Raw genomic sequence first — 25,942 nt, forward strand, 5'->3', positions numbered from 1 at the left:
ACTCCAGCAGAGTTTCAGGAGCATCCTAATATAGGAACAGCAGGACTTACCATGCTAATACCTCTCAAAAATAAGTTATCCATCAAGTCATGGGCACTGATAGCATGTAAGTTACATGGTCCTTACAAAAGGAAATGTACTGCAAGTGGTTTTCGTTTCCGAAGGTAAAGATGTGAAATACACAATAACATAAGCTTATCGATATTAGAATAGAGAATTAGTTTTCATGCAGACATTCCATAAATGCTTTATTTCAGTGTTAAAATTACCATTTTATAGACTACATGAGGCACAAATCCCAACCATTATCAAGTATACCCCGGCATAAAACAAAGGTTTCCTGGTTCAGACATGAGGTGGGTGAAGATCAGCTCTGCTCAAGTTTACCCAACTTCTCAAAAATATGCAACCAATAGATTCACACTAAACGTCTGCAAAGTTCTTGCTTTTTATGTGAAATTATTTTCTCTCAGCTATAAGATTTGCACTTCAACGTTTCTCTTTGAAAAGACTGAAGGGTTCACTTTTCATAATTACTATCAAATAACAGGTTTATAAAGGCAAATAGAATTCATATACACTTTGGGGGGAAATCTATAAAGTGTTCTAGAAGTACACATAATTACACACTAGAGGCAGCAATTCATTTGGTTTAAACTTTTACTTTAGTGTGTGTTTTCAGGAATTGATTAGAATTTTACAGATTTAAAATTTAAAATTTTCATTTTAACAGAAGTGCTACCACCACAATACAGTAACAATACAGTGTATGTTGCTGTTGTGCTTATCAGTAATTTCTTACTAGAGTGTACAGAATTGCTTGTTTTGTCAACAGGTGACAACAGTTATCCTGTGCTTTCAAAGTGCTTTCAAAGTGCCATAATTACATGCTAGCTCTCATCCCCTGAGTGCTGGATTGCAGTGACTACCTTCATTAGTTTAAAAAAACAAGGCATGAATTGATGCATCTTTCCAGATTGAACCAAAGCAGCAATATTACGCTCCAATATCCATACTTGTTTTATGTAACAAAATTCATTTGAGAGTTGTACTGGTAGAGTTAAAAAAAACCTCATGGCTGCAACATTATTACTAGAACCTAACCATGCTCAGACACTTTCATATCTAGCGCTTGGAGAATCTCCATGCACCCAGTTCTACAATTTATGGGTGTCAATACAGTTTGCCCTAGCAATTTATTTATTTTAACTGAAATACAGTAGATGAAGTTCTTGATTTGCAACACATGATTTCACTTAAATGGAAGTTTACAGAAGGCACTCTATGGCAAACATGAAAGGTTAACACATTGCAATTCCTCAGTGTCTTGGCAACTTGACTTCCCAAAATAAAATCATTAAAATGGTTTCTCCCCTAGTGCTCAGAAGTAACAAGTCCATACAAGCGTCTATAAAAAACCAGATTATACCAAAAATCACAGTGCTAATATCAATTGAGCAGCCAAAGATGAAGTCCAGGCAGAAGCCACGAGTCACTCTTCATTATTTGTAGCTTCTGCAATATAAAACAAAAACAAAACCTAAAATTTTAAAAGTGGCAATGACTTTTAGACAAATATATTCTAGGAACAGTTCTTTGAAAGGAAGTCATCTGTATGAATCATATGAAGAAGCTTCTGCTGCTAATATTTAGCATGTCAGAACAATGCAAGTAAGGCAGTAAAGCTTAAAGTGGATTATTGGGAAGAATCAGATCTGATGAAAATGGTGATCCTTTCTTTACTGGAAATAATTGGATATTAAATTTATAAAGGTCGGAGAACCTTTTTCAGCCTGATGGCTGCATTCCCTTCTGGGCAACTAGGGGCAGGGGGCACATGCCAGGCCAGGCCAGAAGCAGAAGTAGTCAGAGCAAACAATATAAATGTTACCTTTGTACAGTGGCGTAGCGTGGGGGGTGTGGGGGGGGGCCGGCCGCACCGGGCGCAACATCTGGGGGTTAGGGTTAGGGGGCGCAAATCCACGGGTTAGGGGGCGCAAATTACTTGCCTTGCCCCGGGTGCTGACAACCCACGCTACGCCACTGCCTTTGTACAGTAGGCTACTTTCTGCACATGCTTGTATACTCCTTTCTATCCTCAATCCAGGCTAGCAAGTAGTTTTTATTACAGTTGAAGGACACGTTCCAGCAAGGCAAAAAATACTTGAGGGTGGTACAAAACATGGCTGGAGAGAGGTGTGGCCTGGGAACATCTCCCAGGCCTGAGGTTCCTCACCCTGGTCCATAAATACATACTCTATTGACTCCCAGCATCACACAGCAGCTAAACAAAAGCCAAATGGGAGTGCTTAGCAACTGGAGGGTTGAAAGGAGCATGTACAGAAAGGTCCGTAAAACAAGACAAAGCCGTCTGAGCCTCTGTTGACCAGTAGTAGGGCTACCTGATGCAAAGTGTTGCTATATGATAAAACATTTAAAGTTCACACTTGTTGAGTCATCTTGTGCTTCAAATTGATTTGAGAAAGCAGATTCAATTAAAGAAAAGAAATCTTGACACTGGTAATTTGAGTTTGCAAAGAGTGAGCAATGCGGGAGAGGGGAGGGTTCCAACTATTTCTTATTTGTAATTCTGCACGACTCAAAACAGCAAGTTACTAAATACATATATGTGTATGAGAGAGAGCTAGGAAGACAAAACACAGCTATCTCTTCATGGGCATATTTATGCACAGGCACTTCCTCTTCCCACTATAAGAAATTCCAGTAATTATATCAAGCATTTCTCCTGGGTGCTATGATGAGCTTTTAATTGCAGACCCTGGTTTCCAAAGCAGTAGGGGGCCTTCAGTTTCACAGAAAGGAAATCTCCACCATCAATTAAGATTGAGGGAAATTAAAGTGCTGTAATGTTAGATCTGGCCTGAGCGATGAACCCTTTTGCCTGCCTTTTCATTTGTTCTTTTGTCTCTAGTCAAAACCTGTACTTTGTTTTGTCCAGTGTGTGAGCTTCTGAACCCTACCCATTCCTCACCTATTATAACAGAAATCCGAGAATGGGAAATCCCAGAGCCATGGTAGCAATCTGATCATCATTAGAATGTGTTTGGCAAATAGTAACTATGGAATTAAATGTGTATAATTAAGCTTCTCATTTCTCACATGTGCATCTTTTCCAAGTCTATTTTTAACTAGCTTATCTGCTTCAAATGGCTTGGGGCCAAAGTAGACAAAAGCAGGTAGCAGTAGTCCAATTTTTACAGCAAAAGGGTTCACACAAGTGCTACAATAGCCACTGTGCCCTGCTGCTAGCTTCCCTACAGTCTGACCCCTCCTCAAAGGACTTTTCTCTACAGCTGTGCAATTATGACAGAAGTGAACCCAGCTGAAGTGAGGGCTTTCCAAGGGGGTTGTAGAGTTAAGTGGCAGACAGACAGGCTCTACTTTCCCCAACCTGCTTCCCTCCAGATGCTCTGGACTGCAGCTCCCATCATCGATGACCACTGGTCATGCTGGCAGGAACTCATTTGGAGAAGGCATCATCCCATGTCCCTACTGCCATTTTTAAACAAAAGCTGACAACCTCTAGATGAGGTTAGAGCAATCCTAGACACACAGACCAGGGATGAGGAACCAGGTTTTCTCCAGATACAGTGGTACCTCGGGTTACAGATGCTTCAGGTTACAGACTCTGCTAACCTAGAAATACTACCTCTGGTTAAGAACTTTGTTTCAGGACGAGAACAGAAATCGTGTGGCGGCAGTGGGAGGCCTCATTAACTAAAGTGGTACCTCAGGTTAAGAACAGTTTCAGGTTAAGAACAGACCTCCAGAACAAATTAAGTTCTTAACCCGAGGTACCCCTGTATTGCGAGGCTACAGTTCCCATAATCTTTGGCCACTGCTCGGATTGGCTAGCGGCAGAAGTAAGTCAAAGTTCAACATTTGGAGGACTACAGATTCCCCATCTCAGAGTTAATCCTACACAACCTAGGCAGATTTAAAAACAAGCAGTTACCTGCAGGACACCTTTTACATACCTCTATTTAAATAATGCAGGCAGCATCCAGGACGTGCCAATGAAAGGTTATGAATACGAATACAGCATTTTAAACTTCTAATATATTAGCCCTTTGCTCCTCCGTCAACATACCTATCTCTGTTGCTGCCGTAGCTTCTCCCATTTCTTCTTCTTTTGTTTCAGAGCCCTCACTTACTGCATCACGGTGCATCTCAGTTTCCTTCTTTTCTCCTGTCTCACCTGGAACAGTAACCATAGAGATCAAGCCAGGGAACACTGAAAGAGTATTGAGTGCCCTAGCAGGTTCTGCACTGGTGGGCTGGCACCCTTTGGAACTGGTAGAATGGAAGACAAGAGAGGCAAAAAGTAGGTGGAGCCAATGACAGGCAAAACCAACTAATTCCAGCTTTGTCCCCATCCTCTTCCTTCTTGCAGAGTTCTATAAAGGGCAAACTTAAGACTGAGAAGCTACCCCTGGGGCTGATGGTAAGGAGGCAGGCAGGTGGCACCTGCCTGAAGCTGGTGGGGCAATGCTCCATTTGTGCTAATGAAACAGCCCCCACTGATGCTACGGGTGTTCTTTATAACATCAAAGAAGAAATAGTTGAAAGCACAGGAGACACGCAGCACTTGCCAGCTGATATAAATTTATCTGCCACATCAAAGTGTACCTACCATTGTCTTCTGTGTACTTTTAGAAAAGTTGTTGGTGAAATAAGTAACTTAAGTCGTATTACTAAACTTCATTCAAAAGATTACATGGTTTTCATCTGTCAGCATTCCACGTGTCAAGACATGTACGTCCATGTAAACAGAATTTCCATTCACCCATGCATTAAGCGATTTTGATGTTTTTCAAACCATTCAGTAAATGAATACTACCTTGTTTCCTACAGCCTGCATTTTGCAGAAATCCCGCTGCACGTACCATAAAAGTGGTACAGAAAAGATTCGTCATGGGGAATGGCTATCATAGCTAATAGCCACTCAGCACTAGGTATAACTCTTGATATGTTCAGATGCAGAATACCTACAGCTACCAAAGGCCACAGCCAAACAGCATCTCAAAGGGGAATTTTCCTGGTGTGATGGGAGACTGATAATGGACAAGATAAACACTTGATGTAATGCAGCAAAGCAATTCTAAATAAATACTGTTACCTCACAAGCAGACTGAAACCAATAATAGCGTATTTTTGGTTAACTATTATACACATCGCAATAATTTTGACTGGACTGATTTGGAATTTAGCAAAAAATTGTAAACCACCCTGTGATCTCTGGATGAAGGGTGGTATACAAATTTAATAAATAAATAAAATAAAAGAGAAACAAGTTACTTTGATGTCAGAATGTTCAGATCCATTACCAAATCAAAGTACAGTCGCCTTTGTGCCATTTGTCTTCTGGCAATATGCACCAAAGACGGGCTTTCCCACCCACTCTCTTGTTAGCATCTCACTTAGCATAAATAATTGCTGGGGGCGGAGGAGGAAACTAAGTATATGAAATGGGAGCACAAGGAAACAAAACAAGGCAACAATTGGTGGCACTGACCTCAGTTATTCAGAGGGCCCCTTTTAGTCTAATTATTTGTCAAAGCTACACACAACTCAAACCCACAGGGCAAGATTTTTGCCCTCATGTACCTGCATGCAAAAAAATTCATTACAATCGGTGGAATCTGCATACAGGTCAGAACTTGGCCTTCTCAGTCTGAAATAGCACAACTTACCGTATTTTTCGCTCTATAACACGCACCTGACCATAACACGCACATCGTTTTTAGAGGAGGAAAACAAGGGAAAAAACATTCTGAATGAAACAGTGGATGTATCATTTTTGGGCTTCATGCTGTGGCCACAGACACGTGATCTGATGGTGAATTTGGGGTGACCCAATGCAAAAATCCTGAGAATTCCTGTGGATCCATGCTTTGTAACCACGTTTTTGCACCATTGCAGCCCCAGGCAACAGTGGGTGCGTGATTTTTTTGGTGCAGGCTGTAGCCATGGACATGCTATGTGATCGGATGGTGAATTTGGGGTGACCCAATGCAAAGATCCTGAGAATCCCTGTGGATCCATGCTTTGTAACCACGTTTTTGCACCATTGCAGCCCCAGGCAACAGTGGGTGCGTGATTTTTTTGGTGCAGGCTGTAGCCATGGACATGCTATGTGATCGGATGGTGAATTTGGGGTGACCCAATGCAAAAATCCTGAGAATTCCTGTGGATCCATGCTTTGTAACCACGTTTTTGCACCATTGCAGCCCCAGGCAACAGTGGGTGCGTGATTTTTTTGGTGCAGGCTGTAGCCATGGACATGCTATGTGATCGGATGGTGAATTTGGGGTGACCCAATGCAAAGATCCTGAGAATCCCTGTGGATCCATGCTTTGTAACCACGTTTTTGCACCATTGCAGCCCCAGGCAACAGTGGGTGCGTGATTTTTTTGGTGCAGGCTGTAGCCATGGACATGCTATGTGATCGGATGGTGAATTTGGGGTGACCCAATGCAAAGATCCTGAGAATCCCTGTGGATCCATGCTTTGTAACCACATTTTTGCACCATTGCAGCCCCAGGCAACAGTGGGTGCGTGATTTTTTTGTTGCAGGCTGTAGCCATGGACATGCTATGTGATCTGATGGTGAATTTGGGGTGACCCAATGCAAAGATCCTGAGGATCCATGTGGATCTATGCTTTGTAACCACATTTTAAGTGGGGAGCGAAGGAAAAACAAAGAAGGGACATGAGAGGGGTGTGCAGAGAAGCAGCTGGCTAAGAATGCAGGAGAGGGATTTAACGGGAGGGAGGAAAGAAAGGCAAAAGTTTCCCCCCACCCAAGCCAGCCATATATCTCTCTCTCTCCCTCCCTCTCCCTCCCTCCCTCTCCCTCCCTCCCTCCCTCCCCCCTCTCTCTCCCTCCCCCCCCTCCCTCTCCCCCAGCAGCACAGAGAGGAATTCCCCTCTGCTTGCCTGGAGGGGAGGGGCTTTCCCTGCTCTTTGTTCCGTTTCAGCAAACACAGCAACGAAACAGAGGAGGGTGGGCAGTAAGACCCTGAGGCAGAATGCAGGAAAGCAGCCACTTCCTCTTTTCAGGTTTCGCTTCTCCGTGCAGCGGAGCGATTTGATTTTTTGCCTGATTTTTCGGCTCCAGGGACCACACATTCGCTCTATAACACGCACAGACATTTCCCCTTCCTTTTTAGGAGAAAAAATCTGCGTGTTATAGAGGGAAAAATACGGTATTACCCTCAGTCTGTTGTTGTTCTTCATCCACTTGCAGCTCCTTCACAATTTCCGTTACAAGACTCCTAACAATTTCCTCAGTTGCAGGCTCAGCTGTGCCTGTCTCTGCTGATTCAACAGGATCGGGCTGACTGTCCTGTACAGTTTCCGGAGGCAAAGTGTTGGCAGTTTCTGTGGCAGCTTGAGGCTCACCAACCTCTTCGGCTGGTATCGCAGGTCGAGGCTCACCGGCTTCTAAAAGGGCGACAGGCAAACTTTTGCTGAACTTCTCTTCCGGCGCCACTGGTTGAGGCTCTGTGCCTTCGGGGTCGACTCTTTGACAGGTAGAAAGGGCACAGTTGGTCATTCCCGGGATCAAAACATCTGCTTCCTCTTCAGCAACACCCTTGCTTAGTTTTGCTCCATCCGAGCCCAGCTCCACTTCTTCCATTACCCCAAGTTTGGTCTGATCAGAAACGGTTTCATTTTCGACTGCGATGGGCAAGTTGTCCTCTAATTTGGGAATGTCGATGAAGCAAATAGAAAAGAAGAACACAAATTATTACTGAGAGCAAATCTATAGGTTATCTATCTATCTATCTATCTATCTATCTATCTATCTATATCCCATTTATCCATACAATCAACTGTTCTTCTGTAAACTTGAAGCCACCCATATCAAAGCACACCTGAAAGAGTAATTTCTAGGAGTGGCAACTACACCACCAGAAGCAACTCTATTTTTTTTTTTTTTTTTTTTTATAATAATTTTTATTGATTTTACAACATAAAGAAAAAACAAAACAAACATAATGCGACTTCCCCAAACCTCCCCTTCACTGCATCCAAATTTCAAAATTTTTAGCAATTCTTCATCCCATTTTTATATTTAATTCTCTTTAAAAAGAGTTTCTGCTTTATAAATTTCGATTTATAGCTGTAATTCTTAGTGTCCAATCCCCTGACATCTTAACATTCCGAAATTTTACAACAATTTTTAAGATAGATTTTAAATTTTTTCCAGTCCTCCTCCACTGTCTCTTTCTTCTGGTCACGGATTCTGCCGGTCATCTCTGCCAGTCCCATAAATTCAGTCACCTTGGTCTGCCATTCTTCCAGAGTAGGTAATTCTTTAGTCTTCCAATACTTCGCCAAAAGGATTCTTGCTGCTGTTGTTGCGTACATAAAAAAGGTCCTATCTTTCTTTGGTACCAATTGGCCGACCATGCCCAAGAGAAAAGCCTCCGGTTTCTTTACAAATGTCCACTTAAGGATTTTCTTAATTTCATTATAGATCATTTCCCAGTAGGCCTTAATCTTTGGGCAGGTCCACCAAAGGTGATAAAAAGTTCCTTCACATTCATTACACTTCCAGCAATTGTTATTGGGCAAATGATATATCTTTGCAAGCTTGACTGGGGTCATGTACCACCTATAGATCATTTTCATTATGTTCTCTTTCAGGGCACTACATGCCGTAAATTTAATACCTGTGGTCCATAACTGCTCCCAGTCAGCAAACATAATATCATGACCAATATCTTGTGCCCACTTAATCATGGCTGATTTAACCGTTTCATCTTGTGTGTTCCATTTTAGCAGCAGATTATACATTCTAGACAAATTCTTAGTATTGGGTTCTAGCAATTCTGTTTCTAACTTTGACCTCTCCTTCTGAAATCCTAGTTTTCTGTCCTGCTTAAAAGTTTCATTAATCTGGTAATAATGTAACCAATCTCGGACTTTAGGTTTCAATTTCTCAAAACTCTGTAGTTTCAACTTTTCACCATCATATTCTATAATTTCACAATATTTTGGCCAGTCTGTATCCATGTTCAATCTTTTTACCGCCTTAGCTTCCATTGGTGACAGCCACCTGGGGGTTTTACTTTCGAACAAATCTTTATATCGATTCCATACATTATACAATGCTTTCCTAATAATATGATTTTTAAAATTTCTGTGTACCTTTACCTTGTCATACCATAAATATGCATGCCAACCAAAACTATTATCATAACCTTCCAAGTCCAGAATATCTGTATTCTCAAGAAGTAGCCATGGTTTCAGCCAGCAAAAAGCTGCTGCTTCATAATAAAGTTTTAGGTCCGGCAGGGCAAAGCCCCCTCTATCCTTTGCATCAGTCAAAATCTTGAATTTAATTCTGGGTTTTTTGCCCTGCCAGACAAATTTAGATATATCTTTCTGCCACTTCTTGAAACAGTCCATCTTATCTAAAATTTGCAATGTCTGGAACAAAAACAACAATCTCGGCAATACATTCATCTTAATTACAGCAATTCGGCCTAACAAGGAAAGTCTCAATCTTGACCATATATCAAAATCTTTCTTCACTTCAGCCCAGCATTTCTCATAATTATCTTTAAATAGATTCACATTCTTAGATGTTAAGTTCACCCCCAGATATTTTACCTTTTTAGTAATTTCCAAACCCGTTTCTCTTTGAAAACTATCTTTTTCCCCCACCGTGAGATTTTTTTCCAACACCTTTGTCTTGTGTTTATTCAATTTAAAACCTGCTACCTGACCAAATATTTCAATAAGTTCCAAAACTCTTTTTGTGCTAGTTTCTGGCTGTTGTAGTGTCAAAACTAAGTCATCTGCAAATGCTCTTAGCTTATAATGTTTAGTTCCGACCTGTATACCTTTAACCTGCTGGTCTCTTCTAATCATGTTAAGGAAAACCTCCAGTACCGATATAAACAATAGAGGGGAAATTGGGCATCCCTGTCGTGTCCCTTTCTCTATTGGAATTTCATCCATAACCATACCATTTACAATAAGTTTGGCCTTTTGCTCAGAATAAATTGCACTTATACCATTTTCAAAGTTCTTGCCTACCCCCATTCCTTGGAGATTCCTCTTCATAAAACTCCAACAAATATTGTCAAAGGCTTTCTCTGCATCCACAAAAATCAAAACAGCTTTTCTATTTATGTCAGTTTCCAAAAGTTCTAGAATATCTATAATATTCCTCACATTGTCTGACAAATGCCTGCCTGGTAGAAAGCCTGTTTGGTCCCTGTGAATCTCCTCTAACAGCACTTTTTTGAATCTTTTTGCTAGAATGTCTGCAAAAATTTTATAATCCACGTTCAAAAGTGATATAGGGCGGTAATTCTTGACTTGATGTTTCTCAGTTTCTGTCTTTGGTATAAGTGAGATGAATGCTTCCTTCCACGATTCGGGAGCCTTTTTCCCCTCCAAAATTTGGTTGCAGACTTCTTTCAATGGTTGTATTAACCAATCCTTCAATACTTTATAATATCTCGCAGTTAATCCATCTGGCCCTGGTGATTTTCCCAGCTTCATATCCTGGATGGCACTCTCTATTTCTTGGTCTGTAATTTTCTCGTTTAAACTCCTTCTGTTGTTTTCAGAGATTTTTGATAGTCCGTATTTTCCAATAAATTCTTCTATCTCGTGTTCATTTTTTGGCCCTTGTTTGTATAATTTCTTAAAGAAACTTTGGAAACAATTACTTATCTCATTTGGTTTATTAATAGACTTCCCATCTACTTCGAGTGATGTCACTGTGTTCAATTTTTGTCTCTTTTTCAGTTGCCAAGACAGTAGCTTCCCACATTTATCTGCAGATTCAAAAGTCTTTTGTCTCATTTGTTTAATTTTCCATTCTATTTCCTGGTTCGTCAATTCCATATATTGTGTTTGATAAAATTTTATTTCTCTTAATATCTCCTGGGATTTAGGCTTAGATCTCAATTTCTTCTCCCCTTCTTTTATTAGATTCCAAATTTTCTCTTTCTTCTCATTCTGCTTTTTCCTCTTTATTGAATTCTGTTGTATTAGGAAGCCACGCATCACGGCTTTACTTGCGTCCCAAATGATTCTTTTTTCTGTGTCTGATCTCAAATTGATCTCGAAGTAGTCTTTAAGTGTTTCTTGGGCCTTTTTGCAAATTTCCCCATCTCCAAAGAGAGTGTCATTCATTCTCCATCTAAAGGTTCCAGCTGTTGTCAGTTTCATTTCCATCTTGACAGCATTATGGTCAGAGCAGGTCTTTGGGCAGATTTCTGTTTTTTTAACCTTTGATGCCAGATTACTAGAAATCCATATTTGATCAATTCTAGTCCATGTCCTTTTTGCTTCAGAGAAGAAAGTCCCCTCCCTTTCCAGAGGGTTCCTAGTTCTCCAAATATCGATCAGATCCATAGTGTCAGTCAGGTCAAAAAAAGTCTTTGGTAGTCTTCCGTCATTAGATATTGTTTGTCTTTGGGCCTTATCCATGTTTGTAGAGACGACTCCATTCATGTCACCCATCATTATAATTTTAAAGTCCAAAAAGTCCATTAAAGTCTCATGCAACTTCTTAAAGAATTCAGCCTTCCCCTCATTTGGTGCATAAACTCCGACAATCAATATTTTTTCTCCATAAATTTGGATTTCCACTGCCAGGTATCTTCCTTGGTCATCCTTAAAGATCAATTTTGGTTCAAATTTTTCCTTGACATAAATCACAACTCCTCTTTTCTTGACTCTATCTGATGATATAAATTCTTGTCCTAATCTCTTGTTTGTTAAAAGTTTTCTATGTATCCTGGCAATGTGAGTTTCTTGTAAACAGATTACGTCTAGATGTTCCTTCTTTAATAAATGAAATACTTGGCCCCTTTTTCGAGGGTGGTTCAAACCATTGCAGTTCCAGCTAAAGAGTTGCAGAGACATTTTGGTTACTGGGTAGACCTTCCACCGACTGCACCAAGTTGTTGTTCCTCCTCGGTCGGTGCTCGGTTCAGTCCAAATGATAGATTTGAGATGTCCGGTACTTCCTCCTCGCTGACAGTTCCTTTCTGAAGATCCTCTTGATTTCTTTCCAGAAAGATCTCTTTATCCTGGTTTGTTTTTATTTTAATTTTCTTCCCTTTGTAGCTAAAGGACAGCCCTTGTGGAAATTCCCACCTAAATGGGATGTTATTCTTCTTAAGTAGATCAACTAGTTCTTTAAATTGAGATCTAACCTCCAAAAAGTATTTAGGAATATCCTTGAAGATTTGAATCTGAGAATTTTTAATGACCAAGGCCTTCTGGAAATGTAGGTTCAATATTTTGTCTCTTTGTTCCTTTGATCCTAAGGTAATTAAACAATCTCTTGGCTTCTTCCCTTGCTTCCTGCCAATCCGAAAGGCTGAGGTTATCATAAATTCATCTTCCTCTCCATCTAGCTCATCATTCCAGAAGTCTTGAAATTTGTCTGTAAGGAATTCCCCGAGCTTGTCCTCTTCCTCTTCTGGAACCAGTCTTAATTTCAGATTCTTACTTTTCCTTTCCAGTTCTAGTAGGGCTAATGCTGAATCATGTTCATGTACTTTTTTTACAATAGGCGCAAACTTTCCTTTGGTTTCTTCAGCAGTGGACCTAGCACTCTCAGCTATTTTCCTTGTTTCCGTAGATTCTTGAACCAAACGGTTTATAGAATCTGTATTAGATGAAATTGTTGTTGTATTCAGGTCTAGTCTTGTTGTCAACTCCGTCAATTTCTTTGAGTTCTCTGTAGACTGTTTAGTGAGTTCTGCAGATTGCTTGGTAAGTACTTCTAGAGACTGATTTATTTTAAGCAGGGCCTGTGTCATTGACTCCATTGATGCTGCTGTTATTTTTTCTTGTGCAGCTGCTGCTCCTGATAAGGAGCCTCTTTTTTGAGCTTGTTTTTGAGCCTGCTTTGTTTTACTTCTTGTTGAAATCTCTTCTGGCGGGTTGCTCATAACTCAAGGTCATTCACACAGGAAAGTTGCAAGTGGAAAATCCCACTGGATACTCCGTAATGTAGCTAAAGCCCTCTAGAGGAGGAAATTGTAACCATCCAAAGGCACCCAGAACAAAGAAACAGAAAGTCCAAAGGCAAAAGTCCCATTAAAGTCTTTAGTTTGTAGCACTTTACTGTTAAAATTGTAATCCACCAAAGTCCCGAGTATGTTTCAAAATAAGTCTTATTTTGTAGCCGCTGTCCTTTGACAGCTCACTTGACAGTTCCTTTTTTCAGGCGATCGCTGCTCCGGCAGCCTGACCAGAAGTGTCAGCAGCAGAGGTTTTTTATTCCTTATCCCTTTCTTTTGCAGGTTAAATTAATTCTGTTTCCTCCCCCCCTTCTCCTGCACTACAGGGGGGAGATCCTTTCGATGTCTGGTTTAATAAGAGTTAAGAGGAAAGTCCGTTTAATCACAGCTCAGTCTTTCATTGCTCCGTTAATCATGCAGATCCGGGAGGCTGACTTCCTTAATTTTTGCCTTCCCGTTTTCAGCCAAATCTTCTAGATTTTTAAGTCCCGTTTTTAATTTTGCGTTCTTACTCACGGGTATTGTTGTTGCCAATCTTTAGTTTCAGAAAGGAATCGGCGCTCTCCGTTAATGGCGACGCGGCTTCACTCCGTAAGCTGGGTAGCGATCCTCAGCACCGCGCTCACCCCGATGCCGCTCCGGAGCCTTTAAAAAGGCTCTTTCACGATGCCGGGGGGGCGCAAAGGTGCCCACCGAATCTCCTTGCTCACAGGCTTCAGCGCCTGTGATTTTAGGGGCCCCCCGCTTGCCGTAGCGGGTAAGACCCGAACTTACGGAGCAGTCCTGCCTCGGAGCTCGAGGCTAGGACCGCCATCAAACGCTGGCGCCGACCGGAAGTCACCAGAAGCAACTCTAGGGCTACTTTTTTCTTTTTTGATAGTGTGGTTATCAGTATGCATGTTAGCTATAACTTCTAATGAAACATGTAGAATGCACTATAAGAAATTCAAAACAAAGAGTGGCTCAATTGTCCCATTCAGTTCTAAATTCGGACAAAACAGAGGGGTGCATAAAACCTGCCCCAGTATTAAAGTCAACAGGAGTAAGCCCACTCCAAACCAAGTACTTTTACTGGTCTCCTTCCATATGTGAATAATTGTCGTTTATTGCACAAAAACTACTGTTCTTTTACTGCAGCCAGTACAAGTGGACCAGGCCTTCAACAATATTGACATAAAGCAATGCATAACCTCCTTCCTCCACAGGTATCTTGCATCTCATGATAGCAGCTATTTCACAAATTATTGAATGAACATGTCAAGTCATTTAGTTCTGATGCTTAGAAGCAAAAAGGCAGAGTGTTCATGTTGTAGCCTGAAAGCAGAGGTATGTATAGATGTTTCTGTCCCTTACCCACCCCAACAAGTATGAATGGTAATGATGAGCACAGTGTCCCACCCAAATTAATTTTGACAAGTTAACTTATTAAACCATCCTACAAAAAATGTTTTGAGTGAAGAAGCCTTAAGGGAACTCAGGAAAAAGCTTATAACTGCAGAATGACATGTTTGTTTCCTGGTAAAATGATCTCACCGAGAGTACAGCAGAATTAGTTACATGCCTTTATATATTCAGTGGCCTCCTTACCCTCCACTACGTAGATGTGTAAATCCTTTAAAAAGAAGATGAAGGCCTCATTAAGATTTTGCCATATGTGTAACTAATTGCTAAAGCCCTTATTTGTCCAAAATGCCCAAGGGAAATAATTTCAACTTTAACCATGGGGTTGATATTTCCGCCAGGATTTTTTTTTGCTCTTTTTGAAGTTAGATTTTTAATTTTATTTGTCGTTTATTCACACATTGAATGTAGTCCACAAACTGGAGAATAGTGGATTCTCACAAAATCAGCATAATATGTCCCTGACTTGCAGCCCCCAAACCACAAACAAAGTCACCCCATTCTGGACCAGTCACAGTTTGCACCACCTTCAAGGCCAGCATATAATGGCTGTAAAACTCAGAAGTTAACCACAGTAAATTTTTAGACCAGCTGTAAGGAACTGCATTGTTTAATAGAGTTTGTGTCACATTTCAGTCTCCTGTGGCATCATTTTATAATGCAATGGAACCAGACAAGCCACTTCATGCAGGAGAGCTCAGAGCATCCAATTTAGAAACGTAGCAAATACTTTTATCATAAACGTTTATACTACACACAAAATCTGGACTCAAACAGAAATATGAAAAGCTGTTTATTCCTAGGTCTGTTTTAACAATGCCAAGGCTGTATTGTGTTACTGGACATTAAAACAAAAATTTAAACATAACTTTTTTATGTGGCATTATATCAAGGAGTATCAGATAACTAAAAGGTCTGATTAAGAAAGATATACTTTTAAAAAGCTTTATTGAGAAGACTGGCATGTATCAGCATTTGCACATAATGCACTATCTACAAACTATGAAAGCCTGAGAACCTTTTTGCAAGTGTAACCAAGTATGTTTACTTAAAATTAGGTCCTACCATGTTAACTGAGGTTTGCTCACAGAGAAGTATACACAGAATAATAACCCAAACAATATACATCCTCAGTGTGTCTTGGGTGTAAACGCTATTTGTTTATATGCAAATTTATACACAACTTCTTCTCAGGCAAGTTATGCGGAGTTTCAGCACAGCTTTTTTTTGAAGCCTGGTTATAATTTATACTGGAGAGTTAATACCTCTTAACTCTTAGCAGTCCAGTTTAACACAGGCCGGTAGACTAGGTTATTAAAACAAAATATCTGCCAAACTTACATAACAATGACACAGCCATATGCAGTTTATCGGTAGTTACAAAATAGGCCCACAGCCCTATAGTTGCTTATTTAGAAGTAAAATTAAATGCACTAGCTCCTGTGGATCAGGATGAATATTGCCAGAATGGCAATTTTAGTACTAGAACAAGCCAAGATAAACTAAGGTGGGAAGTGGGCTCCCCGCACCGCAACTTTTGATTCTTTTGCTTACCTCCATTAACCACAGAGAAAGTAAAATGGAGGCATGGGGGTAGGCAAGAAAAGAGGGAGCAAATTTAGGGTTCTATTCAACTAATGGTTTCCTCAGAATAAACCCATTGAAATTAATGGACCTGAAATTAATTAGCCATTTTCATTATTTTCCATGAGTCCTCTCTAAGTAGGACTAGTAGGGAATACTACCGTACAGATTTATGGACTAGAGGTTAAAAGTATCTTCCCATCTGAAGATAGCAAAGAATGCAGAAAGGATAAACAAAGGAGGGCTGTACCTGCCTCTCTTCTGGATGTATAGAAGGAAACAGAACTTGAGCAATGCACCTTGTTATATAGGCTCGAGAAAAGCAGAATTCCCAACCCAAAAGAACAGGTGTGGCGACCCTAACAAAAATACGGCTCCAAACGGTTTGGAATCCTCCTTCCCTCCCCGCACCAGATGCAACTCTATTATAAACTGAGCGCCTCTTGCTACGAAAAGAATATTGCGACACCTTAAAACACACACACACACACACACACACACACAAAAACGTCACACACCGTATACAGTATTTCAAACACACAGGAGCCTGGGAACTGAGGTTTGCTACGGGTGCTGGGAAATGTAGCTCCGTGAGGGGAAAACCCCATTTCTGCCCCTTCCTTACCAACGTATTACGGCTGGAGAGGCTTCCTTTGAGGCAAGACGCGCAAACCCTCGACTGAGCGGAACATATAATAAAAGTTTCACTGGCACATAACTCCCAAGATTACAAAGGGAGCGAATATCAAGCGGGAATTAAATTAGGTGCTGCTTTTACCATTAATTACTACAGGGGTTTTAAACGCTCCCTCCGCCCCCCCTCAGGTGTGCTGAGCCCGCGTCCCCTGCCTGCTCCGCTTGCCGCAGCAGCAGCAATTTTGCAAGGGCAGGATAGAAACTCTTTTTGAGGAGATATAATAAATTGGTAGCAGTAGGGAGCCTAAGGGGCGCTCACCGCATTTCTGCAGCCCGTTGGCGTCCGGAGACTTGGGAGCCGGCCGGCTGCAGTCCTTGACCTGGGTCTGAGCGCTGCTGGAGCACCCCATTTGCGCGGCGGGACCCCACTCCCCACAGCGAGCCGAGGCGAAGAAGCGGGTCTCCCGGGGCGGCTCCTCCGCGGGAAGCCAACCTGCCGCTCCGCTGCCGCCGAAGGGAATGCGCGCAGGTGTCTCCTCTCCCAGGCGCTAAAAAGGGGGGGAAGCGGCGGCCGCCGCCCCCCTGCTGAGCTGCGCGTGCCGAGGAACTTCCCTCTCATAGGCTCCCGCCGGAGTGTTTACCGCTCGAGCTCGGTTGCCATGAGAACGGCGCGCGGCCAGGGGTAGCCGAACACGGGGCGCTCCAAACTTTGGGCATTCTTCTTCGCACGGCGCAGGCGCGGCGGGAGCGGGACGGGCGCCTCGTGGAGGCTCGGCGGGGCAGAGGCCGGGAGGTCCAGTGAGGTGATGGTGACATAACGGGGACGGGGCACGCCGCTGGTGTCGCTTTTTAAAATCGCAATTGAACGCGGCAGTAGGGCCTAGTGGGCGGCTGCCCCCTCTGTTTGCTTTGGGCTTGCCTCCCCTGCGACCAATATAGATATTAAACAAGAGCAGGGAGATAAATCGGCGCTGGGGGCTGATGTCCGGGACCCCTTCCAGCAGGGCTGGCTCCCCACAAATTGGAAATAAGCGATCCAATGAATATGATCCCCTGAGAAGACGTGGTGGGCAGCCTTTGACCCTTCGGGTGTTGCCAGGCCCAGACAGAAGGGGGGCCATATGGGCCACTTGGCCCGGGCCTCCCATTCCAAAGGGGGCCTCGGTCAGCATATTTATCTATATTTTCAGTTTGTCTTTATATGCGGATATGGTTCAAGCCTTGAAATAAAATTATTTGTCAGCATAACTTTTGTGAAAATTATTTATAAGACTTCAGTTATCCCTAGGGTAAAAAAAAGGGGGGGCACATTATCTACCTGGCCGGGGCCTCTGCCTGGCTCTGCAAGGCCCTGGGTGTTGCTGAACTAAGACTCCCAGGCAAGCCTTGTTTGCTGGGGCTGGTAGGAGTTGTAGTTCAAGGACAGCAGTAGAGCCAAAGGCCCCCCCACAGCTGAGCTATACAAAGAGATTCCCCCACGCCCTGTAAATCCTGAGTTTCAAATTACCAATTGCACCCCTGCCTCTCAAAATGTGTGTGAAGCCGCTATAAGGCTCCCATGGTGGGTTTTGTTGTGGATTATATTCTGCAGTGCTGGAAAATAGCCGTTACGAGTGACATGTTTATCCCACCCTTTTGCCAAGGAAATCTGGATGAGGTACATCAAGGGTGGTGTTCCCAGGCAGGAGTGTACCTGCCAGTAACTCCTATAAGGTCCACAAATAGTCTATTGAAAATGCCCAGTGCACCAGAGATGGTTTGTACTTAGTTCCTGTTTGCACGACTCATCCTCTTCTGCAATGAACTCATGGGCATAGCTGAAGGGGGGGGCAGGGGACACCTGCTCCCCTAAAATAAATAAATAAAAATAGTTAAGTAACTGACCAATCACAGATAGCTTGGTTATGCCCCCCAACATAAATCCTGGCTATGCCCATGATTGAACCTCCCCACTTTAAATATTTCCATATTTCATTGTATGCCAGAATTCAACACCCATTCTCCCATCCCTTCTGAACAGAGAAGAGGTACAAAGAGCTGCTTTCTGTATGTACCTTTTCCCACTTACAGAGCAGTCAATGCAGAGGTAGCATATGTTGCACCATTTTGTGGTCCTCCCTCTTTTTTATGGGGTAGGCATTTGGTGTTATGCTGTCATTTTGTGACTGTTGCCAAGGGATCTTTCTAAAAATTCCAAATGTGCCAACTGGCCCATAGAGGTTGGCAACTCTTAATGGTAGGTGGTCCCTTCAGTCTCAATCCCCTCCTCCCAATTTCATCCGTACCACAACCCTTACATTTTAACCCTGTGAGGAAGAGATAATTGACTCCCCCAGCGTCACCCAGTAAGAATCCTAAGTGGGGTCAAGGAGAAGGGGGTGGCAGACCCATTGGGACATCCCAAGATGGGAACAGGTCAGTGGTTTTGTCTAATTTTGCTACACCAGATCAGGCTCCTCAGGAGATCTGTGGGGCTTCAGATCCAGCAGATTCAAATTCGCTGGTGCCCTGTCCCTTTTGGACGCTTTCTGTGTGAATGAAGGCAGGGCCTCCACAACAGTACTGGCAGAGAAATGGCTATATGTCATCCAAACTCTGTCCCCACCTAAACACCAGGCAGTGAGGAAAGACCTGTTTCTTAGCCAGGATTCGACCTGGTGGTCGTAGTCACTGCATGTATGTACAGTATTTCAAATATTTATATCCTACTTTTCCTTGTACAATTCAATGTGACTAATATGAGAAACATGAAATACACTAAAAATTGACAGAGGAACAAATAAGAACAGCCACACAACAAAATATATTGCATGTTTCCATTGTTTTAAATGGCTTCAGTATACAAGTCCTAATAGGCCTTGCTTAAATTCATGTATTTATTTAACAAGATTGTATGCCACCTAACCAAAACAACTCTAAGCAGTTTACATAAAGTTATGTAAAACATTCATAGGAGAATACCAATAAAATAACAGACTTTATAAACAAGTAATTATGGCCTTTTTATGCATTATATAACCAGTACTCATACTTGGTTGCTGTGAGGTTGCTGCTGCTTCCTGCGCATTCCTGGTGGCTTCCTTGAGATTGGCATATTTTCCATGCCAGTCCACAAGGTATGCTGCTCTCATGAGCCCCTGCAACCAAGAAAGCATTTCTTGGCAGCCTCTTCATAGCGACTGTAATTATGAAACTATGGTGGAAGTTTTCATATGACAAACCACATAAACTGTGGCTCAACAAATAAATCAAACGGGGGTGTTTTCAGTGTAAAAGCAAAGTGTTTTGAGGGGAGAATGTTATCAATTGTCTTATTAGTTTGGTAAAATACATTTACAATAGATAAATGTATTTTTGGGGGGTGATGTTCTTTGAGTCAGAGTCTTAAGCTGCCCATGAAATCTCTCGTGTAGGTGCTGGCTGGACCCCCACCATTTTAGTTTCAGCAAGATGATGGCCCTACGTGCCTTCAAACCATAATCTTGATTGCACTTCTGTGGAATTAAATAAGAAGTTTCCACACAAAACAATGCGAAAAAGAACTGACAATGAACAAATAAGTTTTGAAACCTAGGGGGCTTTTTGGGGAGGGGTGTTACTTTACGAATTAAAGTTTAGTTAAATGAGGTTGCTCTCCTATAGACCTTTACCTGTAAGCCCCACTGAAAGCAGTGAGGTGTATTTCTGAGTTGAATTGTACAGGATTGCACTGCAAACGTTTCCTTCTGTGACTATCTCAAGGAATTGTTATATCAGGTCAAAGAGCATGTGATGCTGGTCACTGTTTAACACCAAATGATGCAATAGTGGTGGCATTTGCAACATACCAGTGGATAGATATGAATTACTAAGGACACTGGTTAAATGAAACAACTGTCACGTTGCAGGGAATGTCCTTGGGGGGCTATGGTCTTGAGCCAAAGTCTAGCACAGAGAATCAGGCTAGGTCCAAAATGTGATCCAAAACTACACCCAAGTTCAACATCACAGTGAATTCAGCAAGGTGAGGGAACTGGAAGCAGGACTAAGGATCCCACAAACAAGAAGAGATATTTGTGTTGTTTCCTACAACTAGAAGGCTAATGTGTGAGACTCATACATAACACCCTAACCCCAGCTGCTGGTAGTAAAGGAGTTCCAAAAATTGCTTACCATGTACGTCTGGGTCTGTAGACCCATGCTGTGTCATTGCTCTTCAGTCTGTGCCCAGGCCAATTGGTGCCAGAGTTATTCAGGACTGAGGGCTGGCTCAGTCTCTTCCTCTGATAGCTCAAAGGGTTCTTCAGACAGTTTCTCACCAGACAGCCTGTCAAGGGGATCCTCAGCACTCATTCCAAGCAATCCAGCATGGACCTCAAAGTCCTCCACCTTTGGGGTGTTGGTTTCTCCCCTTTCAAGTACTTAGTACCAGTTCAGGGCTAGGCACCAGTTTGTGTAAAGCTGTAAGACACAACAGCCGTTTATGTTCTGCCAGAAACCTTTTACATGCAATGCAAACATAAGTGAACACAAAGTGCACAACTCTTTCACATTTACTGTAGAAATTTAAAACCTTACTTACATTAGCGAAAACAGTGCAAGCCCTCAAATGTCTTAAAATCCAACCACCATCAAAGGTTATCAAAACACATTATGTCAAAGTAATCTTACTGAAACCACAGACCTAATCATGATCACATTTCTGTTGCCAAACAGACTTCAAGAATCTGTGCCATAGACACCCATTAACTTCTGCAAATGAGAGGCTGTGTATTTAATTTTTCTAATTATTGCAATATTTGCAATAAAGAGACTTATAGAATGGTTTTTTTTTAAAAAAAATGTCAAGCACATGTGAAGCACATGTGAATCCTGTACTGATTGCAGCTTGTTCACAGAGCAGACCAGGGCAGGTATACAATCTAAAAGCTGGGTGGGGAATCTCAGGCTTGGGGCAAAACACCACCTACAAGACAGGAATGGGGAACTTGCTGACCTCTGCACACCTCCCCTGGTCTGCTCTGTGCACAAGCTCTTATCATTCCTAAACACTGGCCATGCTGGCTTAGACTGATGAGAGTTGAAGGGCCATAGGTTCCCCACCCCTATTATAAAGGAATCTCCTACGACTGGCCTTGAATTATATGATGGAATAAGAGGATATATTCATAATAATCTAAGCTGTGCACACACTACAACTTTGAAGCACATTTGAAACACATTCTTTCTCTCAAAAAATTCTGGGCACTGTAGTTTACCTCTCACACAGCTAACATCACCAGCAACCTTAACAAACTATAATGCCCAGAATTTCATGGCTTTTTACAAGACTATATTTCTTAGAAATGCAACAGCAGGGATCATTCAGTTAGCAGCTGAAGGGTTAATTGTTTAGTTAGCCAACCTAGAGCGGATGGTGTTGTTGCCTAGCAACCAGTGAGATTAGCACAATCCTTGCTTGGTAACTCAAGCTCTGATTGGCTGGTTAGGTCCAAAGGTGTTTCCTCCTGTGTGTAATTGTATGCCTCCCTATGTACTAGATCTGAATTAAGAAACTTCTCTGTATATTTCTGTATAGTTCAGTTTCCCCTTGTAAAGTATTACCAATTTCTTTTCTCTCTGGACTCCATTTGTGTTATTCGAGTGACTCTTCTAACAGTATTACTCGTGATTAACTGGGCATTGAATGTTTTTGGATATGCTCAAATTGATAATAAGCATCAGGCTTTTCTCTGCCCTCCAGCGGACTTCATTCCTTTATCCATTTTTGTTCTGGAACTGTTTTTTGATTGGATGGCTGAGTGACAAGAAATGTCGATGCTGATTCAGCAAATGCCAACCTTGTTAGTATCCCAAATTCCAGATTTGCTCGCTTTGGAACAATGAGGCATAGTTGTTTTCCTGACAATAAATGAATAGGACAGTGCATGAACCAGGGAAAATTGAATGACCATGTTTACACTTGCTTTAAATATGATCATTATCATAAAGCTCAGTCTGCCACTTTTAATACCCATAGAAAGAAGAGTAATTAGTGTGGGTGCCAGAATGGAATTCTAATAAAGCTTTCTCATTTGTCTGAGGGTGCAAATGTACAAAAGCAATAAGTTTAATATCTGCCTGTTTATAGGGCATGTCAAAACAGCTCTGGCAGCTTTTAGAGTATGACAAAGATTAGGATGTCCACACTGATAAAACACAGCTGGACTATAAGTCTAAAAGAAGCCAAATCAAATCCATGTGAGAGAAATATGCATTCTGTGTGGCATAAATTTAAGCACAAATTATCCCCAGGTTTGCCATCTTTGATAGCAATAGATTATAAAGAAAACAAGAGTGAGTCTTGTGGCACCTTAAAGACTAACAAATGCATTAAGATTTTATGGGCTACAGTCCACGCCATCAAATATATGAAGTGTTTTTCTGAGTGGCAGCTATATATACACATAGCGAAGGGAGTAGGGAATTGTAAACAGTGAGGTCAGATGGAAAGGAAATGCAGAAAGTTGCACTATTTTGCAGTGTCCAGAAACTGAATTGCTTGCAAAGACTGGCTTAGTCTTAGGTTGTTGGCACAGTGGAATTAATTGAAGCCTTATAGAAACTGCATTAAGTACCTCCTGTTCAGGTGATAAACATGGAACCCATGTATCTTGGGTAGAAGTGAGACTTTTTGGAGACAGCAGCTAAGTGTTGTTCTAACCAGTCATGAAAATGTTGGCATACTGTGGAGTCATGTGAGAGCCCATGACAGGGCCATTGATTTGAATATACAGTGTTACCTTGGTTCTCAAACTTAATTCGACTTCCAAAACATTCGAAAACCAAGGCGCACTTTCCCATAGAAAATAATGCAAAAAGGATTAATCTGTTCCAGACTTTTAAAACCAACACCTAAAACAGAAATTTAACATGAATTTTATTATCTAACGAGACCACTGATCCATAAAATGAAAGCAATAAACAATGTGCTGAACTGTAAAATAAAACAGTATTGTAGATAAAAATGAAAATGTATTTTTTTTTCTTACCTTCACGGATGATAGTCATTGTTTGGATGGAGGGTCAGGGTCCTCTTCCGGAATCACAATCGGTGACTCCTCTCCTGCAATTCCTTCCCTTGCTTTTCTTACACCACTGACACCTGGTTCAGACCCGCTGATTCTTTTCCTCACTAAATTTTTTTCAGTTGAGATTTGCTTTTGCTGATGTTTTAAAATTTGTCTAAAGTGAGACATAGCATTATCATTGAAAGTGTTGGCGGCGTGACTTACAGCGGCTTTATCAGGGTGATATTTTTCAACAAAACTTTGCACTTCAGTCCATTTTGCACACATTTCTTTGATCAGTGCAGTAGATACAATTTCTCTGCTCTCCTCCTCTGAAGGTATTTCCTGTTGCTGCTCCGTCAGAATGTTCTGTTCTTCTTCTGTGGCGAGCTCAGTCTTGTGGTCCTCCACATCATCACTATTCACTTGCAAGGATTTCTCCTCCTTTGTTATGTAGGTCCTCTTTGGCATTTTCTTCCGAAAGAGGCCTGTCTCATCACAGTTGAAAACTTGTTGGGGAATGAAACCCTGTGACTCAACATAATCTTTAAAATCCAAAACAAATCGGTCAGCATCCAATTTGTTGGCACTGGCAGCTTCACCATGTCTCACCACACTGTGTATGCCACTTCTCCTCTTAAAATTATCAAACCAACCTCTACTTGCCTTGAAAATCTCACCCTCAGCACTTGCTCCAGGAGTGTTTCTGATGAGTTCAGCATGCAAATATAAAGCTTTTTCACAAATCATGCTCTCAGAAATGCTGTCACCGGCCAACTGTTTTTCTTTTATCCATATTAAAAGCAGTTTTTCCACTTCTTCAATTGTCTGTGTTCGTTGCCTTGTGAGTGTTTTAACACCTTTTGCAACATTGGCTCCTTTAATGGCTTCCTTATTTTTTAAGATGGTACAAATTGTAGATTTGGCCATACCAAACTGCGTTGCCAGATCACTTACACGGACACCACTTTCATGCTTGGAAATAATTTGCTTCTTCACCTCTATTGTTGCTCTGTTAATGGTTCTCTTGCCTTTGCAACTTTTATCCATTTTTGCACAGTCACACAATCAAATTGCAAGAGGGCTCCTGAAAATACAGTAGCTGAACTGGGTTCCACAGTCACAAAAACAAATTAACCAAAATATTCGCGGAAACAAAATTGCCAAATAAGTTGCAGAAACAAAATCGCCAAGTAAGTCACTAAAACAAAATCGCCAAATAAGTCGCAAAAACAAAATTGTCAAATATAAGCTCCAAATATCACCAGCGTGTTGCACGGGTCCTCAGCGGAAGCACTTAGAATGGAAGCATTCAGCTTCCGAAAAAAGTCCACAAATCGGAACTTTTCCAGGATTGCAGCATTCAGGTTCCGATTTGTTCGTCAACTAAACCGTTCGAGAACCAAGGTTCCACTGTACACGTTCTCGCCAAAGCTGAAATCATTCTAGGTCAGTACAAAGCAGCAAAGTTCAGTGGCCTGGTGTACTTGTTGCCCTATCTACACTGAAAATAGAATTTCAAGATTAAGTGCTAGTGAGCCCTGCTTTGCTTTGAATTAAGTCGTTTGTTTACTCCAGAGTAAAATGTTTTACATTTTTTTTTAATTTAAGCAGCCACGTCTTTCTTCACAATACATTCTTTGACCATAGATCATATTAAGACTCCCCCCCCCACCAAACACCTGAATTATATGCCTTTTTATTTGAGCATATCCTTTCAAGCACAACTGCAGCCTAAGTTAACAGGCCATGCCCCGAGGTTGGCTCGATTCCCTCTCATTTACAGAGCTTTCTCTCTGCGGTGAGAAGCAAAGAGAGGGGGCTGCTCAGGGCAAGTGCGGCATAGAGATAGGAAAACGTAAAGACGTCGCCGTTCGTCTCCCAAAGCCTGAATGGAGGGAGCCGCCTCCTTTCAGAATGGCCGTTACAGTTCTTCTCGGTCAGCCTTCTCCAGACCAACCTTGGGTCTCCAAACGCTGCTGGACTACAACAGAGGATCAAGTATGATGGGGAGCGTAGTCCCAACACGGTTTGAGGCACCAAGGTTGAGAAAGCCTGTCATAAGCTTTTTTCTATCTCTATGGTACCATCTCGAGGCTTGTGCGCATGCTCCACGCAACGTACTTCCCGTTTGGCCACGGGGAGTGGGCGGGAATTTCCCCCTCTCGCCAGCGCAGCCGTTCTCGGCGGTCGGGCGAGAAAGCCTGTCATAGGCTTTTTTCTGTCTCTATGGTACCATCTCGAGACTTGTGCGAATGCTCCACG

General features: G+C 42.0%; 2 protein-coding genes and 1 long non-coding RNA gene across 5 annotated transcripts; 1 reads left to right on the plus strand and 2 right to left on the minus strand.

Moving 5' to 3' along the window:
- Window positions 1-231: 231 nt before the first annotated feature.
- On the minus strand, window positions 232-17,754 carry ERICH5 (glutamate rich 5). Of its 2 annotated transcripts, XM_081874788.1 has the most exons (4): window positions 16,969-17,366; window positions 7,237-7,725; window positions 4,112-4,219; window positions 232-1,515 (listed from the first exon to the last, which is right to left on the minus strand). In XM_081874788.1, exons 1-4 carry the CDS (start codon window positions 17,057-17,059, stop codon window positions 1,493-1,495), a joined length of 711 nt encoding a protein of 236 aa, XP_081730914.1. In that variant the 5' UTR covers window positions 17,060-17,366; the 3' UTR covers window positions 232-1,492. The 2 variants fall into 2 exon arrangements, with proteins under 2 accessions (XP_081730914.1, XP_081730915.1); XM_081874789.1 differs by lacking the exons at window positions 232-1,515; window positions 4,112-4,219 and adding an exon at window positions 5,281-5,709 and having other exon boundaries at window positions 7,229-7,725; window positions 16,969-17,754.
- On the plus strand, window positions 4,226-5,147 carry LOC309349144. Its single transcript, XR_014159761.1, has 2 exons — window positions 4,226-4,345; window positions 4,876-5,147. It is a non-coding gene; the product is annotated as an uncharacterized lncRNA (long non-coding RNA).
- A 1,757-nt stretch (window positions 17,755-19,511) lies between the features above and the next one.
- Window positions 19,512-25,792, minus strand: LOC309348820 (tigger transposable element-derived protein 1-like). Of its 2 annotated transcripts, none has more exons than XM_081874586.1 (2): window positions 23,660-25,790; window positions 19,512-21,089 (listed from the first exon to the last, which is right to left on the minus strand). In XM_081874586.1, the coding sequence occupies exon 1, from the start codon at window positions 24,725-24,727 to the stop codon at window positions 23,675-23,677; it is 1,053 nt and encodes a 350-aa protein (XP_081730712.1). In that variant the 5' UTR covers window positions 24,728-25,790; the 3' UTR covers window positions 19,512-21,089; window positions 23,660-23,674. The 2 variants fall into 2 exon arrangements, with proteins under 2 accessions (XP_081730712.1, XP_081730713.1); XM_081874587.1 differs by lacking the exon at window positions 19,512-21,089 and adding an exon at window positions 21,468-22,529 and having other exon boundaries at window positions 23,660-25,792.
- Window positions 25,793-25,942: the final 150 nt, after the last annotated feature.

The sequence above is a fragment of the Podarcis erhardii genome (genome assembly GCF_964252035.2).
Source record: "Podarcis erhardii genome assembly, chromosome: 8".
Taxonomy (NCBI): domain Eukaryota; kingdom Metazoa; phylum Chordata; class Lepidosauria; order Squamata; family Lacertidae; genus Podarcis; species Podarcis erhardii.